The sequence below is a fragment of the Bombyx mori genome, chromosome 22, assembly GCF_030269925.1.
Source record: "Bombyx mori chromosome 22, ASM3026992v2".
In the NCBI taxonomy this organism is placed as follows: domain Eukaryota; kingdom Metazoa; phylum Arthropoda; class Insecta; order Lepidoptera; family Bombycidae; genus Bombyx; species Bombyx mori.
Genome location: NC_085128.1, coordinates 7,017,126 through 7,029,807, shown reverse-complemented (window position 1 = coordinate 7,029,807; position 12,682 = coordinate 7,017,126). Strand labels below are relative to the sequence as shown.

General features: G+C 37.8%; 1 protein-coding gene and 1 long non-coding RNA gene across 2 annotated transcripts; one reads left to right on the top strand and one right to left on the bottom strand.

Moving 5' to 3' along the window:
• Positions 1–47: 47 nt before the first annotated feature.
• DLDH (dihydrolipoamide dehydrogenase) lies at positions 48–8,960 on the bottom strand. Its single transcript, NM_001043589.1, has 12 exons — positions 8,849–8,960; positions 8,374–8,499; positions 8,013–8,249; positions 7,381–7,521; positions 6,168–6,333; positions 5,307–5,464; positions 4,232–4,368; positions 3,488–3,575; positions 2,920–3,021; positions 2,713–2,850; positions 2,224–2,313; positions 48–402 (listed from the first exon to the last, which is right to left on the bottom strand). The coding sequence occupies exons 1-12, from the start codon at positions 8,888–8,890 to the stop codon at positions 337–339; spliced, it is 1,491 nt and encodes a 496-aa protein (NP_001037054.1). The 5' UTR covers positions 8,891–8,960; the 3' UTR covers positions 48–336.
• Positions 5,888–7,092, top strand: LOC134200968 (uncharacterized). Its single transcript, XR_009976101.1, has 2 exons — positions 5,888–6,123; positions 6,495–7,092. It is a non-coding gene; the product is annotated as an uncharacterized LOC134200968 (long non-coding RNA).
• Positions 8,961–12,682: the final 3,722 nt, after the last annotated feature.

Genomic DNA, 12,682 nt, shown 5'->3' with positions numbered 1-12,682 from the left:
TAAGGATCCTTTAGGTATGCACTTGCACAAAAAAAAAAACTAAACGGTACTTTAACAAAAATAAGTATTATTGAAATTATTTATTAGTTATTATACAAATAAATATCACATACTAGCAAACTGGCGTCACAATTAATGATTTCATAAATAACAGTGTGTTCCTTCAACGCTTTCAAATACTCTTGTAATAATTTACTTGAGCTTTATATTTAAAAACGTACGTGGCACGATTCCTTTTAAATCAGATTCATTCATACAAGATTCCTTAAAGCGGACACAATATAGACTAAAAACCCAGTTGTTCATTGGGTTCATTAATTATTAGCACCTCTACATTTAGAAGTTGATTGGTTTTCCGGAGTACGCTGCTAGATTTGCTTCACGTAGCGCTTCGGCACATGTCTGAAATCAAATTTACATTAATTATATTCAAATATATATATGGTCAGTGATGGGCGTAACTAGTTACTTTTGTAATCTAATTAGTAATTAAACTACAAAATAATTTAATTACAATGTAATCTGATTATATAGTAATCAATTACATTGTAATTAGAATTACTTTGGATGTGAAAGTAATTGAATACAATGTATTTAATTGCAATATAACTAAATTACAATCTAACCTAATTACATAGTAATCAATTACATCGTAAATCGTAATTACTTTGAATATAACACTTGTAATAAAAACACATATTTATATATATGATACATCGATTTTTAGATAGGTAGGTTTTATGTACTTCAATAAAAATAAATAGGTAAGGCTCACTTCATAGTGAACTAGAAAGGAAGGTGTGCGGAGTGGGGGACGACTTTGCTTATTACTTTTCGACTTTTTTTTGTTTTCGTACGCTACTATGATTAATTGTCCGAAAGCCAACCAACCGTCTGTCAGTCGAAATGTTTGAAAAAAGAGTCATATTAAAAGTAAGGTCAAGTGCGGTAGGCAGCGGCTTGGCTCTGCCCCTGGCATTGCTGAAGTCCATGGGCGACGGTAAACACTCACCATCAGGTGGGCCGTATGCTCGTCTGCCTACAAGGGCAATAAAAAAAAAAAAAAGTAATTTAAATTATAAATCAGCAAAATAATGTTGTTTAATTTAATCTGCCAATGATTAATTTAAAAAAAAGAACGTTAAATGATAAAAGATTATAAAAAAAGTATATAAAATGTGTTTCATTTTTGCGTTTGTCAAAAAAGTTATTAGTAGGACATTTTTTGTTAGGTTTCCTAACATAACATAACAGAATAATTATGTGATCAATTATCAGTAATTATAAGTAATTTGTTTCAAATACATAAGTAATCTGTTACAGTTAATGTAATTAGATTAACTTATAATGGAATTACTTTATAACTGATTACAATAAGTACTCACTGTAATCAGTTACTTAAGTAACCTGTTACAAAGTATCTCAATTACCAATTACAATGTAACTGTAATTTGTAATTATTAATCTGATTACTTTTTGCCCATCACTGTATATGGTATATTATGTATATATGTACTTTTTTTTCTGACTGAGGGATTACTGGTTGTCCAGTTTCGCCATAATAGGTGGGCGAGCAAAGGCTCAGCCATGAGGGGTGAGTTTTCCTAACAACTGCCCGAGCGCCTCCATAGGAGACCTAACAACTCAAGAGCAACTGCTTCGCGCATTAATCTACTACCGGGTCGGAATCGCGACCGGCTGAGAAGATCCGGCGAGAAACTCAGTGGGTTAGGTTAGGTTACAGGTCAAACTTTGCAGAGTTCGACGAGTAGGGTTCGCGGGTCCCTAAGCCTGCTCCTAGCTTTAGAGCTGAAGGCGTCTAATGCAAGATTTTTATATGTACATATGTATAGTTGTATGCATGATAAGATACTGGTGGTAGGACCTCTTGTGAGTCCGCGCGGCTAGGTACCAACGCCCTGCCTATTGCTGCCGTGAAGCAGTAATAATGCGTTTCGGTCTGAAGGGTTAGGGCATCCGTTGTAACTATACTGAGATCTTAGAACTTATATCTCAAGGATCCAGTAACCACTTAACACCAGGTGGGCTGTGAACTCGTCCAGCCATCTAAGCAATAAAAAAAAAATGCAAATCATTACTATAGGTATTATTACTATCAAGATTTAATGACTTTAAGGTACAAAGCGGATTTTCCGAGTTACATGTTCACGAAACTGAACAAAATTGACTGTTAAGTTTCGTTTTGTGTATATTTATACTTACAGGATGCGCGTGACAGACTCTCGCAACGTCTTCAGCAGCGGCACCATACTCCTGCGCGAGTACAGCCTCGTTGATCAACTCACCACCGCCCTGATGAATTTATCAAATATTTATATACCAGTAATATTGCTGATAATGATCTTAAAAATCCGCTAAAAAAGCGATTCATGTTCAAAATATAAAGTCTTTTAACGTAATCGAACGATAGATGGCGTACTAGTAGCGCGCCATCAAACAAAAGACACGGGCTTGTATCACATACAAAATAAACACAAAAAATTACATTTTTATTTTAGATGGTTATTTCTGACAAATTTTTTAATCTTTACAATACAATTTATTATAATATTTTACGATATAATATTTATTGTTAAGAATAATAAACAGTGCCATCTATCGAAAGATTGAGACTGTTAACAGTTTTAATAACATTTAATTTTGTCAAGTGCTCATTTGCCAGCATAAACATTAACATTTTTTTATACTCACAGGGCCAATAATGTGAGTCCCAAGGATTACGTCTGTAGTCTTATCGGAAAGCACTTTGACGAAACCTTCAGTTTCCCCATTCGTTTTCGCTCTGGAGTTCGCCAGGAACGGGAATTTACCCACTTTGTAAGCTCTGCCCTTTAACAATATTAATTAGTTGTGAATGACAGCTTAGCATTTTCAAAACAAATAAGTTCTGAGACTTACTTCTTTCTTTAAATCTTCTTCAGTCTTTCCGACCCAGCCAACTTCGGGTGAAGTGTAAATAACCGACGGAATTGCATCGTAGTTGAAGTGGACGGGCATACCCTGAAAATTTGTGTACAACTTTTTTCAGTTTCACCTTCAACGATTGAAATATCACTTAGTTCTATTTTGATGGTTTTAATGTGATTAAAGCAGTTAAAGCCTTGTTACAAAAATAGTCAGGTCTGCTATAACAGCGATCTCTATTAAAACTTAGATCTAATCCTTTGCTATCCTTCTTTCCTTGTTGTCTATAAATATATATCTATCCATTTTATTGAAAATTTCTAATCTACATCACAACAATTAACTATAATAACTGAGAACAAATCATGTACGGTCATTGTTTTATTTTGTAGTTGATTGATTGACAAGCAGTTTTATACAAAATATTTGGATTGTTTTCATTCTATTCTATTCTATTTTAAAATTCTATTCAATTATATTCACACATAACAAAGCCATTCAACGTATTGTCAATGGTCAATATTTAACAAAAATTAGTTTGATTAACAAAATTTTGTTTTACCTTAATACCTTCCACGCAGACGATACCTTCGTCCTCCGCTTTGTGAGCCAACATTGGTCCGTGAATTACATCACCAATAGCGTAAATTCTGGAAATAATATAAAATGAAATCCTTTTTATTAGCAAGAGTCCGTGATGATCACAATATCGCGTACCGCGAATGCTATACTTAATACTTCCATACTTCCTTATCATTTGTCTGTTGTACCAGTATCCGCTCCTTATTTACCTATTTAACTCTCCTCCCAGACACATGTGTACAACACTGGCAATATAGAATATTATGAGCCACAAGAAATACTGTTGGCATAAGTACTTATGTTTCCTTCATTTAAATGCTATTCCCCTTTATCCAAATGCGATTGAGATTTCGACTATTAGGTCGTATGAACGTCAAAGTCGTAGCGTTACTGACTGTTACGCAGATAGCAACTCGAATGAAATACACTGGATTTTTTTTATTACTTTGATGTGTGGACGAGTTCACGGCCCACCTGGTGTTAAGTGGTTACCGGAGCCCAAAGAAATCGACAATGCAAATGCGCCACCCACCTTGAGATATAAGTTCCAAGGTCTCAGTATAGTTAAAACAGCTGCCCCACCCTTCGAACCGAAATGCATTACTGCTTCACGGTAGAAATAGGTGGGGTAGTGGTACCTGCCCGTGCGGACTCACACGAGGTCCTACCACCAGTAAAAATACCACCTGGTCCTAACACCAGTATGTTAATTTGGATGACCCACCCGGGCACAGTAGTTTGGAATTTGTTGTTGACAGGAATCCGGCCGCGGTCGTCCAAAGCGATGCCCACTTTGTCGAGCCCGAGACCTTTAGTGTAAGGGCGACGACCAATTGAAATTAGCACCACATCGCAATCCAACTGAAATATATTTTTAAGATAAATATCAGACCATATAATATATTAACAATAAACAGGTAGCTAAAGGTAAAAGGAAATAAATATGTTATTATAAATAAACTAATATTCATTTGGTATGTGACATATAAGTATTAATTTATTACGTTATTATTTTTATTGCCTCAAAACTCGTATGAGCATATGGACCACCTGATTGAACACAATCGCTCATAGACACAGCAATGCCAGGGACACTAATAACCCCCAGCCGACTTCTGGGAACTTTTTTCAAAAACTCGTTTGAAAAAGAAAATGGCAAAGATATCAGGAATCACAGAATTTCATCTCGGAGCAAAAGGGTGTGTGGGAAATATGATCTCTGATAACATACTGTGACTGAATGCAGTGGTTTGAAAGAACGGTCTGAATAATTATTAAATATTATTCTAAAGCAGAGTTCATCTATACTACTTGTATCCGCTGCGTCCATTGAGTGTGGTTCCAAATATCTTTTTTGCCACGTATTAGCTGGTTCTAAAATTAAACCCCTTCCACTGTGTTTTCCCCAGTTCTGACATGTTCTTTTTCAAGCCAGGCTTGTGGAGAGTGGTTGTGCTATTGCTGAAGTCTATTAATAGCGGTAACCACTCACCTTCAGGTGGGCAGTAAGTAAACTCGTCTGCCTTCAAAAGCAACAAAAAAATGTATTGCTGAAAAATATGTACCAGTGGAGGGTGGTAAGACTGTAAAATAAATATGACTAGATTGTTTCAAACAAATTCTTTAAACAGTTCCTATGAGGCACAAATACACGATAAATCGTTGGAGCCCTCAAATGCCTTAGTCCTATTATCAATATTATTCCACTCTGTTTTTCTTTATGAAGCTACAGTTCATCAAAGGTTTATTATTCTATCTCTTGCTTTAGCCACTTTGAAACAAAATGTCTTAAACCTTACCACTTCCTTATTGCCACCTTTAGCAGCTTCAACATCAACTTTGATAGTACTACCTTCTTTCTTAACCCCTAAAACTTTAGTTCCCAGTTTGAATTTCATTCCTTGTTTGCTTAAGATTTTCTGAAGAGTCTTGGCTACCTCTCCATCAATACCAACACCTAAGACATAGGAAAATAGGCATTAACATAATTCATATGTCAATTGCATAATAAGAAGTGTAGTAAACGTCAATATGGCAAGAATCATTTGTGTATTTAATGATAATAGGGTGAATTATAACCCATCTCACTGTCTATCTTAGTAATTTACATGTATTGGTTTGAAGGGCGTGATAGCCTTTAGATATACTTTATTATAGAGATTTACACATTGCAAGGTTGGGAGGCACATGTTGTGATGTTTGTGTTCAGGACACCACTTAACAACAGGTTCACCTGTCTTATCAATAAAAAATAAATACATATTTAATTAAATCAAACGAAAGCACAGTGGACGACATTATTCTTTTGTGAGTATTGAAGGTCTACACTATTTGACAGTATGATGATGCATAATCAATCATACAAACTATTATCTGTTTACTTGCAAGCTCTTTATTTTTAGATACTACATTTTTTATTTGCAATATCTTGTGACTTTATCTAATCAGACAATATTAATACACTGAGGTTTATGTGATTGTCTGAGTCTTTTAAATTCAGTTCTGATATTAAATTAGCTTAGCAGATAGATCTAGATAGTGACTGATACAGATTTTTTTTAAATTTCATTAATAAAGCGAATTAAATTAATAGTTAAATATGGGAATTAATAACAGGTACATATTTTATTATTTGAAATTTGACAAAATTATTATTTTACCTCCAATGCTAGTTAGGAATTCAATTGCAGTAACATCAGCACCAAGTCTTTGATAAACAGAACCAAGCTCCAAACCGATAACTCCAGCTCCAATCACCAACATTTTTTTCGGTACTGACTCCAAGGAAAGTGCTCCAGTCGATGTGATTATTTGTTTCTCATCAAACTGTATAGATGTGATTCTAGATTTTTAAAATTGTTTTAAAACTACTATGATGAAATATCATTATGTAATAGCTTCAAAATATATTTTTATTGTTCCAAATAAAATATCAGTAGTGCAAGACGAGGACTACGGGCATGACCTTTTTTTTTTTTTCCCACAAGAGAAAATCGCCGGATCCCCACCCGCGCGGCAGGTGGGGTATGTGGGAGTTGAACCTCACTAAAAACTCCTGCCGCTCACGACCGGCGCCCTACCTCGGACCGGGCCGGAGCCCAGTCGGGGCTATTGAAACGGCGGGACAGGGTTGACGCAGAGCACATTACATCCATCCCACCGTCTCACGGACGCCGGACCGGTGGCCGCCAGCGACAAGACCACCGGTTCCCCCGTTCAGCGGGCCGAGAGACGGGCATGACCTGGAGTGATGTCAAGGAGCAAGCGCAAAATAGGGTCAAGTGGATACAACTTATGAAGGCCCTATGCACCAGCTTGGTATCTTAGGACTATTACAACAAAAACAACAGTGCAGAGATATTACAACAAAAGCCGCAGCATCGCAATACAAAGCTATTTTTTAAATTAACTAATGCATACTACAATGCCCTATATTATTTTTAATTGCTATTCTGAGGCAGTCATTCCTGAAGAAAGTAGAAGAACAAAGTTTATTCATAAACTATTTATATAAGCCTGTTGTGAATTCTGGAAAATGTTTTATCTAATTATTCTATTATAATCTATTCTATTCTATTTATAATCACAATATGCTACAAGCAGTTTCACTCTTTTTTATTTAATCTTATATTTTGTAATCAATTAGAACACATCATGGCTAATTGAATTGACAAAAGCAGAATTCCTCTAATATGAGCAGATAAGAATATCAAAAGGGACTATTTTCGCAATGTAAGTAACTTTTTACCACTACTAAAAAGGCAAAAACCTATCTATTCTTGTATGATTAGTGTGAGGGCAAGAAAATTTCTTTTGTCAATTTGCACCTTTTGCCACTTAATAAAATAAACATATCTATTAAGAATAACTTACAGTAACTCCAGGGAAAGGTGTAACTTCAGACCCAGAAGCGATTAGAATATTTTTGGTATTAACAGTCTCAACACCCTTCTCTCCGTGTACTTCAACTTTATTTGGGGCAACTATAGTTCCTACACCTTTGACAAGATTAACCTGCAATAATGAAAAATTCAAATACAATAACCTTTTTTTACATACAACTAAAACAATAATAATATAGTTCCTCTACATATTGGAAAATGGTGTTCAATTACTAAGCCTATTATTTCTACCTATTATTTTAGCAAGACAACTGGTTGAATGATACTTGTTTACAGTGAAAAATAATCATGAAGTAAGCCTTTAATTTGTTTTTCATATACATTCATATACGCTTATATATGCTTATAAGGCTATAGATCTTTTAGTTTTAAAATGCAAAATGACCATCTTTTTTGCGATTGTGTATATCGCACATCTCTTGATTAGTTGTAAAATTTCTATTATTTATAAAACAAACTTAGAAAAACTTATATTGATCTAACTAAGCATATTAAAAGATTTGTCAGAGATCAAAATTGAAATAGTATGTGCTTTAACGTTATTAATATAACATTTTTTTTTAAAACTTAGTTAATCAAATTTCTGATAATGCTATGACTCACCTTGTTCTTCTGAAAGAGCATTGCAATACCTCCTGTGAGGCCTTTAACAGCATTAGCTTTATATTCCATCATCTTTTTGAAGTCAAATGTAACTTCACCAGTTTCAATACCCCTTTGCTTGAAGTCATGTTTGGCCATATGGTAAAGATGTGAGTTGTGCAGTAAAGCTTTTGATGGTATACATCCAACATTGAGACAAGTACCTCCTAAAGTAGGGTCCTTTTCTACTGAGACCACCTAAAGAAATCACCAATTTTTTTATCACTCACTCTAGGTTAATATTAATCTTTAAAAGTTAATTCTAATTGTAAAAATGTATAGCATAGAAATGATGCCCACAACATCTTTTTAATATTCAGACCTTCATGCCAAGCTGGGCAGCTTTAATAGCTGCTACGTATCCACCAGGGCCCGAACCGATAACAACAAGATCTGCATCATGTGTGGTAGCATATTGTCTTGTAGCAATTCGTACTAAACTTCCACTCTGTAAGAAAAAAACAGTACTACAATATAGAAATACAAGTTATAAATAAAATTTTAAATTAAATTACTACTGAGATTAAATATCAGAGCGTCTCTGATTATCGCCGAATGACACGATCACATGCTTGAAGGTCATTACAGGTTAATTATTTATTTTGTTTTTATTACCTCTAATAAAATCGAATCCAAAGATGAGCAAAAACTTTTTGTAGATTTATTAAATCGAATAATTTATGGTGTATTTATGTCTGTAAAAAACAGCTATACGTATAGGTGGGACCTATACCATTGCATAACTTCTGTGATATTGTAAATTTTAAGAGGAAATGATTATTTTTTTTCGTACTTACTCTAAAGGTAGGAGAGGCAAGTTTTAGAAATTTATAGCCCATGTTTAGCAATTTCTTTTGAATTTTTGGATTAAAATATAAAATCCGGAGCCCTGGCGATCGGCAGGCGGAATACGTCGAGATTGTCAAATGTCAATTGTGATATATATTTTTTTGGATTTTATGGCCTGGTATCTTAGACCTTTAGGCCAAAATCTTGTCAATTGTGATACTTGCTCCAGTGCTGCCAGCTTTATTTTAATGAATCCACAAATTGTTTTGTGTTTTGCCGGACAGATATTATGTGAAGTCCTAAAATATAATAAATTAAGAACTTAATTATCTTCAGAAGAAGGGATTCTTCTACAATTTCTGTTTTTGCAGAATAAATTTCTTTGGTCGCAATTTTTTGTACTATGCTATTTGGTAGTATGTAGTTATTGCATTGCATTTTCCTTCGCGTTTTAAGCTAGCACTGACAGTGAGAATTGAAGATAGCAAATCTAGCTTCATTCAGTTTCTGTTTTTTGTGTTGCCATGCTAATGCTAATGCTAAATAAATGCAAAATAATCGCTCTACGTCAGCGTTAGAATTCGGTAAAACTAATAAAGATATAGCAAATGTGTTTAAATATTGAAATCGGTTTTCTCCAGCCAACTTTTTGAAATTCAGTACCTTGTACAAAATTCCTTTGTATTTTGTTATTTTTCCAACTGAGTAAATGGATTTGATGCTCGGCAACTTTCGAAATATCTTCTTGCGTTTTTCAAAATAAACACCATGTCAGCAACCCGCTCTTTATTGTGAGATAGTGCATGATCTACACTAATTCTTTTAATATTTTTAATGAGTTTCAAGTTTTCGGGAAACCTGTTTTTTAGTTCAGGAATCAAATGTACAATGAACTAGATACACCTCTTACGTACTATTTCCTCTTTATTCGGTAGAACTTCTTGTTCTTTCATCGTTAACATATGAGATTCAAGCTGTACCCAAATAAAATTTCTTGTCTACAAAATCTTGATTATTTTACGTAAAAGTATCTACTTTCTGAGTAATATTATTTTGGCAATAAGTGTATCAATCAATTTGTCAATTCATCCTATAGTTTTGAATTATCTGTTTCTTCTGATTCAAATAATTTATTAATTCTGTTAATATCAGTAAGAATTGGATACATAGATGCAATGTCACGCATAATTGACGTCATCTGCATACATTATATGCAGTGATTCTGCTGTATAGCATCTTTCTTATAATTTGGTAACATTACATGCAATTGTGGACTCTATAGATAACCATTTAGTTTAATAAGATTGTACAATTTTTAACAGATCATTATCGTCATTGTTAAGTTGGTATAGTTCTATGTAGGCAGCTTGCCTCGGCAAAGATCGGATGAACCAGTCATATGTTTCTATAGCAATTAATTCGAGATTCCTGAATTAATATGGAAATCATTCTAGTGGTTCAGTTTCTCGAATCGTGGTCGAGGCGGTTGGCCAATCCCATGTGGGGCTTACGGACTGTCGAGGTGGTTTACCCACTCTTTGATGACTGGGTGAATCGTGGCGCAGGACACCTCACGTTTCATCTGGTGCAGGGGCTGCCCGGGCACGGATGCTTCGTGAAGTACTTGCACCGGATAGGAGCTGAGCCGACGACGAGGTGCCACCATTGTGGACACGACCTGGATACGGCGGACCATACGCTCGCTGTCTGCCCCGCTTGGGAGGTACAGCGCCGTGTTCTGGTCGCAAAGATAGGACCGTACTTGTCGCTGCCTGGCGTCATGGCTTCGATGCTTAGAACCAGTGGTCGTGTCACCGGCGGCCGCCAGTCCAGCGTCTGGGGGACGGCGGGATGGATGTAATATGCTCTGCGTAAACCCTGCCCTGCCGTCTCAATAACTACGACTGGGATCTGGCCCGGTCCGGGGTAAGGCGCCCACTGTGAGCGGCAGGAGTTTTTAGTGATGTTCAACTCCCACATACCCCACCCGCTGCGCAGATGATAATCCGGCGATTTTCTCCGGTGGAAAAAAAGAAAGAAAAAAAGGTGGTTCAGTTTCGTACACTCACCACTGACTCAAGTAACGAAAGCCACAACAAAAACTAGAAAAGCCACTAGCGACTAAAATCAAATTTGTCCGCTAAAGGACGTCTAAACCACCAAATCTACTGGAAATTTCACTGAGTTGGCCACACTGATTTCTTCCAGCTTTCTTTTCCTTATCATAGTTGTGATGCAACAAATAAAATGTTTAAATTCTACTATAATAATTTAATTGAATAACGTTGTGAAGAAGTTATTGAAACCACTAAGTGTTAAACAAAGTTAACCAAATTTTAAAGATAGAGATCATTATTGGTCATAATAATATTTTTGAGTAATGACACAACTATTTAAAACTTTCATTTTTTTGAAGATTTTCAATTCGAAAAAAATGGATATTCTTACTGTATTTTTTGGGACTGATGTTACAAAAAATGCCTTCAAAATTTCACCAGGACAAGTGAGCGATCTGGCTTAGTCAAAAGAGGAACTTTACTAATAACTACCCGAGTACCTCAATAGCAGGCCCGCAGAACACCTCTATTCATTCATCTTAATATGCTATCAATGTTTATTTCAGTCAGTGTTGTAAAGCAAAGTAGATCAATTCGATTTCCATTAATAATTTATTAAAAAAAGGAAACAAGCCTTAAAGTTATTAAAAAAGCAGCCGATATTACTTGAAGTAATTGAAGCAAAAAGTCTTCAAACAATCGAATTTTCGTGGTTGGAGGCGTCCGAATAGGGGTCGGGGTGCAGTTGAGGTACCTCGGCCTCGTGTTGGACAGCCGGTGGGCTTTTCGTGCTCACTTTGCGGAGCTGGTCCCCCGATTGATGAGGACAGCCGGTTCTTTGAGCCGACTGCTCCCGAATATCGGGGGGCCGGATCAGGCTGTGCGCCGCCTCTACGTAGGGGTGGTGCGATCGATGGCCCTGTACGGTGCGCCTGTATGGGCTGAGCCACGCAACCGGGCCGCTATGGCTCGGTTCCTGCGCCGGCCGCAGCGCACCGTTGCTATCAGGGTCATCCGTGGATATCGCACCGTCTCCTTCGAGGCGGCGTGTGTGTTGGCGGGGACGCCGCCATGGGAGCTGGAGGCGGAGTCGCTCGCTGCCGACTATCGGTGGCGCAGCGAGCTTCGTGCTCTGGGCGTGGTGCGTCCCTCCAAAAGTGAGCTGCGGGCGCGGAAGGCCCATTCTCGGCGGTCCGTCCTCGAATCGTGGTCGAGGCGGTTGGCCAACCCCACGTGGGGTCTACGGACCGTTGAGGCGGTTTACCCAGTCTTTGATGACTGGGTGAATCGTGGCCGAGGACGCCTCACCTTCCGTCTGGTGCAGGTGCTGACTGGGCACGGATGCTTCGGAAAGTATCTGCACCGGATAGGAGCTGAGCCGACGACGAGGTGCCACCATTGTGGACACGACCTGGACACGGCGGAGCATACGCTCGCTGTCTGCCCCGCTTGGGAGGTGCAGCGCCGTGTCCTGGTCGTAAAGATAGGACCGGACTTGTCGCTGCCTGGCGTCGTGGCGTCGATGCTTAGCGGTGACGAGTCCTGGAAGGCTATGCTCGACTTCTGCGAGTGCACCATCTCGCAGAAGGAGGCGGCGGGGCGAGTGAGGCAAAGCTCTCCTCACTACGCAGAAACCCGCCGCCGCCGAGCAGGGGGTCGGGACCGGGGTCTCGTCCGTAACCCGGCCCCCTAAGAGCTTCGGGCTCCCCCCGCTTTGTGCGGGGAGGAGCTTAGGCGTGGGGCGGCGTGGTAGGTCGCGTTCCCCCGACCGCTCCGGGGGAAGGT

Coding starts and splice junctions, on each gene's coding strand:
- DLDH (NM_001043589.1), bottom strand. CDS start 8,890: ATGGGCTATAAATTTCTAAAACTTGCCTCTCCTACCTTTAGA. Junction 8,250..8,373: donor CTGCCCAGCTTGGCATGAAG/GTCTGAATATTA, acceptor TGATTTCTTTAG/GTGGTCTCAGTAGAAAAGGA. Junction 6,334..7,380: donor CACCTTTCCCTGGAGTTACT/GTAAGTTATTCT, acceptor ACATCTATACAG/TTTGATGAGAAACAAATAAT.